This window comes from Salpingoeca rosetta (assembly GCF_000188695.1).
Source record: "Salpingoeca rosetta unplaced genomic scaffold supercont1.3, whole genome shotgun sequence".
NCBI lineage: Eukaryota > Choanoflagellata > Craspedida > Salpingoecidae > Salpingoeca > Salpingoeca rosetta.
In genome coordinates, this window is record NW_004754931.1 from 469,393 (window position 1) to 476,892 (window position 7,500).

Below are 7,500 nucleotides of genomic sequence, written 5' to 3' on the forward strand. Positions count from 1 at the left end.
GACACACACACACACACACACACACACACACACACACACACACACACACACACACACACACACACACACACACACACACACGCGCGCGCGCGCGCGCGCGCGCACAAGCGGGTACAAGCGGGTACAACCACAACTCACTTGGAGATGTCAGCGTGATACTTGAGCGCAGTGAGGACCATTTCAGCAAAGAAGCGCATAAACTCGACAGCCTGGCGGTGGGAGTGGCATGTGCATGTGCGTGAGGTGAGGACGTGTCGTGAACTTGAGGCACGGGCCAACCACCACGACGAAGCATGCACATCACTGGGGTGAGCAACATTGCTCGACGGGACCACAACCGCAATTGAGCTGAGCAACGTACGCGCTGGGCGTCGCGGTCATGGATGACGGCGTGCATGTCAAACTGAAAATCCATTGCATACAGACAAGTCATGTGGGTGAGCGTGCAGGATCGGGCCACCAAGGCACCATGTCGCCGATCCCTGGAGACCCGCAATGCACACACACACACACACACACACACACACACACACACACACACATTCAAATACAGACAAAAACTGCACATGTACACACACGCACCTACGTACGCGCAAACACAAACACACGCACACACACGCATATGAACGCCCACCTCTTCTTCTTCCAAACATCAACCCACCATTGTCTTGAAGATGGCGCGCATGCCTGGCTGTGATGTCCACGCGTGTGCAAGCGTGTGTGGAGAGTATTTGTCCGCGCGTGTGCGGCGCGACTCCACTGCCGCTTCGCAGCACCGCTGAGCACGCAACGGTAACGGCGACGGCCAACGGCAGGTGGTGAGGCAGCAACCAGAGACAGAGAGGGTGCGGAGCACAGCCAGATACACAGTAAACATAAACATGGACAGACCCACAGGGAGACACGAGCATGAACAGACTCACAGACATGTACATACATGTAGACGCACACCCACATTCCCACATCCCCACACCCCCACACACACGCACAGCAGAGAGAAGCTGCACAGGACGTACTGTGGCGAGCGCAAGTGCTGCAAGGGGCCCGGCGTTGGTGGGGCCCGAGGTCGTGAGCGACACGCGTGAGAGCGTTTTCATGAGATCAAGCGGCAGACGCGACACCTGAAGAGGTCACGCAGACGATGGAGGAAGACAGACGAACCCGTTAGGGTGTGTCACGATGAGGGGGGAAGCGGTGCTCATGCGAGCAAGCCGTGAGAAATGGCTGCACAAGCAGGAGTTGCCAAGGTGCAAGGTGCAAGGTGCGCACAACATATGTATACGTGCAAGCAAACCTTTGTGTAGAACGTGTCACTATCGATGCGATTCGGGCGGAGCACAAGGCGCTCCACGTCCACCTCTCTGCACAAGTGCGTGAACACATCAAAACAAAATGAGCAGCAGCAGACAGGGGCAACGAACAGATGTGCGCACCAATGGAGTGCAGCGGACCGACTCATCTCCGCACACGCGACACGCATGTGCAAGTACACACAAAGCATACTGCACAACAGAATACGCGTACGCACTTGGCCATGTGGATGTCGCGGACAACAGACGCAATGTGCAGAAACTCATGGTGGTTGTTCAGTGTTGTCTGGGTCTCGACCGAAAGTTGCTGGTGTTTAAATTGGAGATGCAGTGCCCGTTCGAGTTGATGTGAGGAAGACAATGAGGAAGCACTCGTACACGTGGGCGGAGGCATCGGCCCAAGCGGCCAAAACACACACACACGCACACGCACACACACACACGCACACACGCACACACACACAAGCACACACACACACAAGCACGCACACACACACACACACACACACACACACACGCACGCACACACGTACCTGCCACAACGCAATGTCGTCGTGTGCGAGGTAGGACAAGAGGGCGACGTGCTGCTCGGTCTTGCGCTGGAGCTGGGAGGCGATGATGCGGCCGTCAAAGGCGCCCTGCTGCGCCCGCTGCTCGCCCCACCGCGGGTCAAACGCCGCCCCGTCAAGGACTGCACGCCAGACGCAATGTAAACGCATGGTGAATGGTGGCGATGGCGATAATGTGAGTTGCAAGTGGTGACGAATGGAATCGTTGAATTGAGGGTCGATGAAAACAAGGCAGCAAAGCAGGCAGCAACAACCCGTGGTCGCAGTAGCACAGCCACATATGCGCCACAAGCATGGTGGCATGCGCGTACTTTCTTGGCTGAGCGTCACAATCTCGTCCTCCTGTGGATCAAACGGCACGGCCTCCCCTGTGCGCAGCAGTGCCGCCACCACCTGTCGAAGCGACGTGGGTTCTCCAAACCGTGCGCCACCGACAGTGGCCATTGTCGTGTTGGCCGTGCTCGTCCCACGTGTTGGAGTCGTTGGGTCGTACACAGACACGTCTGGCGCAGGCTGATTGTACACATGTGTGTGTGCGTGTGTGTGCGTGCGTGCGTGTGTGTTGTATGCAGGTGTGTGTGTGATGTTAAGGAGTGGGTTCATGTGATGTCATGTGTGCGTTCATGTATATGTGTGTGTGCAAGTGTCTTTCCGAGGGTGTGCAAGAACAAACCGCATGAAACACAAGTTAAGACGTGCTGCCATGAGAACAAACCTCGGCTGCCGCCAATGGCTGAATGGTGCGAACCGCCCAAGATCGCATGTGCGAGACGCAGACAACGCCGCCGTCAGCGCGCATGCCGGCAGCGCGGACGGGCAGTTGCGGACTGTCGCTGATGCGAATGAGATCCAGTGACGAGTCGTCCCAGTCGTCGCCAACTGTGAACATGCACGCACGTGAAGCAGTGAAGCAGGCGGTGGTGGTGAATGACGCGTGGTGTGTGTATGTGTGTGTGTGTGAAGGTAGGGGTGGAGCGCAGACATTGCACAAAGCAATGAACGCCCAGCGCCCTTGCACCAACAAGTGACATTGTTCCTCACCTTCAATGCGCATGACCTTGTGCTTCGCGTCGTCAACAACAACAAGCACGTCCGACGACGGGGCAAAGAGCCGCTTCTGCAGATGCGAGCCGCCAGCCTGACCAGTGACCACCGCACGCACGCACGTGTGAGAACCAAAACGCAACGACATCAGGTGAAATGCGCGACCGAGACTTCACACATGAGGGCGAGGAGAGTGTTGATTAACCACGCAATCGGGCCCAGGTCAACACTCGCGTGTTGTAGGAGCAGATGCGTCGGCCATCCACCACAATCACTACGACGGCAATCACCACCATGGCTTCAACCACCACCACCACCACCACCGATGGCTGGCTGCTGTGTAGCTGACCGAGAGCTGCTCGTCGATTGGCAGTTTCGACCAGCGAATGTCGTCCACGCGCCCGCCCTCTGCCAACAGCACTTGCAGCCGGCCTGCCACGCCACGTGATGCATAGCATGTGGATGTGAGTGAACACGCCAATATGTGTGTGTGAATGTGTATGTGCGTGCGTGTGTGGATGTGTGTGCGTGTGCGTATATGTGTGTGTAAATGTGTGCTTCAATGTGTGTTTGCCTGTGTCAATGTGCGCGCGCGGGTGTGTAGGCAAGAAAACACGCGCAGGTCAGAAGCGGCAGCGCACAGAGGAAGAAGGAGACGGGCTGCACATCTGTCATGGCGGCAGTGAGAATCGCCAGGTCGCTGATGGTGATGGTGACAGTGATGGTAATGGTGATGGTGACGGTGATGGGTGGCGAAGACGGGTGGTGAGGTGTGGAAACACACTTGGAAGGTAAAAGACAGCGATGCACAGAACACAACGGAAAGAAGAGGCACGTCATGGCAAGCACACACACGCACACGCACACATACACACACACACACGCACGCGCACACACACACACCCGCACAAAGATCACACACACACACACGCACGCAAAAGAGCGCACACACGGGAGGATATGATGTGACTGACCACGACGCTGCAGTCTGGGCGATGACGGCTGCGGTGACGATGGAGAGGCGGGATGGAAGCGCATCAGATGCAAACGGACCAACAGCAGAGCCGCCCTCATTGAGGATATGCACCGTGTCAACCTGAAAAGGGCGAGCAAGCACGACGAATGCGGAGGAAGGCGGGGCAGACTGTGAGTTTTGTGCTCGGTCGTCCACACCGACCGCACCCGTGCACAGATGGACAGACAAACAAAAGAGGCAGGCAGGTAGGCAGGCTGGCAGGCAGGTAGGCAGGCAGGCAGGTAGGCAGGCAGGCAGGTAGGGAGACTAACAAACACAAACCCACCTACACACGCGCGCGCACATACACACACGCGCGCACACACGCGCACACATACACACACGCGCACACACACACACACGCGCACACATACACACACACACACACACACAGAAGGCGAGCAAGCTCCATGATACCTCGACGAGTCTTCGGTCAGTGACGCTCCAGAGCTCAATGCTTTGGTCGAGGGCCACGACGATGGTGGGAAGCGGAGCCGACGTGAGTGGAAGGGAGGCGCGGATGGTAAGCTCGCGGGCCGTGTCTGCAAACCCAAAGAGGTTTGTCATGCGGCGGCTGAAGCCTGCAAGCATGCTGGCCTCGTTCGCCTTTGCAATGCGACTGCCGGCTACTCGGCCATCGGCCGTGGGTGTGATCTCATACAAGTCTCCCGTCGTCACCACACAGAACACGTGCTCCTGATGAAATAGACACGCATACGTGAGTTATTGTGTGTGTGTGTTTGGGGGGGGGTGAGCATGAGTGGAGTGAGAGAGAGAGTGTGTGTGTGTGTGTATGAGTGGATGGCGCAGTGTGTGCGTATGTGTAGTGTGTAATCGAAGGAAATGCGAGAGAGAGAGAGAGAGACAGAGGTGTCAAAACGCATGCTCACTGGCAGCACTGGACTTACGCGAAGCGCAATGATGTCAGCAACGGCTGCGGTCGACGGAATGGGAAGAAGACACGACGACACGCCGCGCTCCTCGTCCCGCGTGTCGGCATAGTAGTGTACCTCACCACCGGGAAGGGCGGCGATGAGAGGAATCTCGTCACCAGCCGAGGTGACAAAGGTGAGCTGCCGCGCGGAGATGCTGGCGGCGACCCTCACCTCCGCATAGTTGTGGGACAGGCCAGACGACTCAATCACAACAACGTCTGTGCTGTTTGTGTCGGGATAGAGGACAGCGGTGGCCTGGTGCAGGTTGGTCAAGGGGCCGTCGTTGGCGTGCTCCATTCGCAGCACGGCGCCACTCGGCGCAAACCCTTGGTACTGCTTCGGCAGCGCCGTTTCCATGCGCACGAGCCCGGACGCCTGCGCACCGGACGGCGTCTCGGATGCCGTGCTCGCTCCAACCATCGACGAAGACACACTCACCGTAGATGCGGACCTGCAGTGTGTGTGTGTGTGTGTGTGTGTGTGTGTGTGTGTGTGTGTGTGTGTGTGTGTGTGTGTGTGTGTGTGTGTGTGTGTGTGTGTGTGTGTGTGTGTCAGTGAGCTTGTTGGTAGATGCAGAACCGATGGACAAGGATCATTGCACGCCAACGCGCAAAGCGTGGCACGCAACCACTGGGCTGTGCTGTACACTCACAGCAGTGGATTGGACATCTTGGTTCGCAGGTGTGGGGTCATGGGCGCCCCAGCCCGCTTCTGCCGCGTCGAGAACATCCTCCTGCTCCGGCTTTGTGTCTGCGTTTGTGTGTATGCGATGATGAAAACCACACGCGGGATTTGTGCGCACACGACCGTTTTTTCAGCAGTGGCGGTTGTGGTTTTGTGGAGCATGGTGCATTCTATTGGTCAGTGGGGAAAAGGAAGCAAGCTGGAGATGGGACAGAGAAGTACCCACAGTCACGATGGATTCACTCCACAGCACAACAGAAGAGAAGGAAACACAGAATAGCCAACAGAGGATGGGAGGCTTGGAAAGAAAGCAGAAGCGACAAGCTCAAGAGAAGAGAGGAGGACAGGACAGGCAACAAGAACAGGCTCAGAAGAGAGATTACGAACACAAGGACACGACACTGCAACAAGATACAAGAACAGAAAACGATGGCGAGGATGGCTTGATGGCACGCCTCGCAGAAGCACGACGTACAGAGAGGGTGCAAGAAGGCACAGACGCGCAAGGCAACACGCTAACACGTGGGTATCACTTTGCTCAGCAGCCAGGATCGATGATAAGAACAGCTCTGGAGTTGCGGGGCATGCCGTAGATGAGGCCGTTGTTGGCGAGGGCGCCGTCGTACCACTTGAGGTCGCCAGCAGGAACAGGGAGGGACGTGGCGTTGACGGTGTTGGTGGTTGTGTCAATGACAAGTGCAGACGAGGCGGAGTATGGGATGCCGATGATGCGGCCATTTGGCAACAGCGCACCACCGATCCACTTGAAACTGTCACCTGAAAGGTCAGTGATGGACGTTGTGTCCGCAGTGTTGGTGGCTGGGTCTATGATGAGGACGGACGTACTGCTGAGCGGGATGCCGAAGATGAGACCGTTGCCTGCAAGCACGGCGCCATGCCACTTGAAACTCCCCGACAAACCGTCGATGGTGGTGGTGTCTGACATATTGGTGGCTGGGTCGATGATGAGCACGGATAGAGCGTGGGCGGGGATACAGTAGATGAGACTATTGCTCGCTTGCACGCCGCCGTACCACTTGTTTCCGCCTCCACCAAAGCCAGTGATCGTGGTGGTGTCAGTGGTGTTGGTGGACGGGTTGATGATGAGGACAGAGGAGGCAAACCAGGGGATGCCATAGATGAGGCCGTTGTTGGCAGCCACACCGCTGGTCCACTTGCCGAAGTCTGATGGCAGTCCACCCAGTGTGGTGTTGTCCACAGTGTTTGTCTCTGGATCGATGACTAGGACAGCTGGAGCGTCGTGTGGAAACCCATAAATGAGACTGTTGGCAGCCAGCACACCACCAACCCACTTGTCGCCGCCTGAGCCGAGCCCAGTGATGGTAGTTGTATCAGCGGTGTTGGTGGTGGGATCAATGATAAGGACAGAGGTGGAGCTAAACGGGATGCCGTAAATGAGGCCGTTGTTGGCCAAAACGCCGCCAAGCCAGTCATGGCTTCCTCCAATTCCAACGCTGGCCATGGTGGTGGTGTCCGTGGTAGGGTGTCGCAGGAGGCAGGTCAGGCCGCGCTGTTCCTGAAGTTCACGGTTTTGTGCTTCCAGCCTGCTCGCCTGCGCTTCCAGCGCGCTTGCTTGTGCTTCCACCACTTCAAACAACTTGCCCACGTCCATGCCATTGAAGAACAAAGTGGAATTGGCTGGGTTGCTGGTGTTGATGTGGAATACGCCATTCCTGTCCTCCACCATCACCACGTTTGCCATCACACGCAGGTGTCGCTGAACCACGAAACCCACAAGCAAAACGCCCATAGCCACAGCAGCCATCTTGCCACGGCTGTCCTGATGACGCCTCATCCTGCTCGTCCCCACCGGCTTTCTGGCTTTGTATCCGTCAATGTTCTTGTTGGGGTTGATTGGTGCGTGGTTGTGACCTTAACCGTGCTGCTGCTTCGTTGCTGTGAAATACGAGCACAACAACACA

General features: G+C 57.0%; 2 protein-coding genes across 2 annotated transcripts in view; both read right to left on the reverse strand.

Annotated features, from left to right (window-relative positions):
- Positions 1-5,602, reverse strand: part of PTSG_01670 (uncharacterized protein) — a gene marked incomplete at both ends in the record, with an annotated part of 8,400 nt that extends 2,798 nt beyond the window's left edge. The window contains 16 exons of the mRNA XM_004997592.1: positions 177-209; positions 362-403; positions 662-778; positions 1,017-1,121; positions 1,295-1,361; positions 1,529-1,617; positions 1,844-2,001; positions 2,191-2,392; positions 2,595-2,758; positions 2,921-3,017; positions 3,273-3,355; positions 3,565-3,623; positions 3,898-4,019; positions 4,356-4,634; positions 4,847-5,324; positions 5,526-5,602. Of these exons, the coding sequence (XP_004997649.1) occupies positions 177-209; positions 362-403; positions 662-778; positions 1,017-1,121; positions 1,295-1,361; positions 1,529-1,617; positions 1,844-2,001; positions 2,191-2,392; positions 2,595-2,758; positions 2,921-3,017; positions 3,273-3,355; positions 3,565-3,623; positions 3,898-4,019; positions 4,356-4,634; positions 4,847-5,324; positions 5,526-5,602 (2,172 nt within the window). The remainder of the gene's footprint in view (positions 1-176; positions 210-361; positions 404-661; positions 779-1,016; positions 1,122-1,294; positions 1,362-1,528; positions 1,618-1,843; positions 2,002-2,190; positions 2,393-2,594; positions 2,759-2,920; positions 3,018-3,272; positions 3,356-3,564; positions 3,624-3,897; positions 4,020-4,355; positions 4,635-4,846; positions 5,325-5,525) is intronic.
- Positions 5,603-5,711: 109 nt separating this feature from the next.
- The window catches only part of PTSG_01671 (uncharacterized protein), a 1,996-nt gene continuing 207 nt past the window's right edge, over positions 5,712-7,500 (reverse strand). Inside the window, exon 1 of the mRNA XM_004997593.1 lies at positions 5,712-7,500. This exon is cut by the window's right edge and continues 207 nt beyond it. Coding sequence (XP_004997650.1) covers positions 6,096-7,373 — 1,278 coding nt within the window. The 5' untranslated portion in view covers positions 7,374-7,500 and the 3' untranslated portion in view covers positions 5,712-6,095.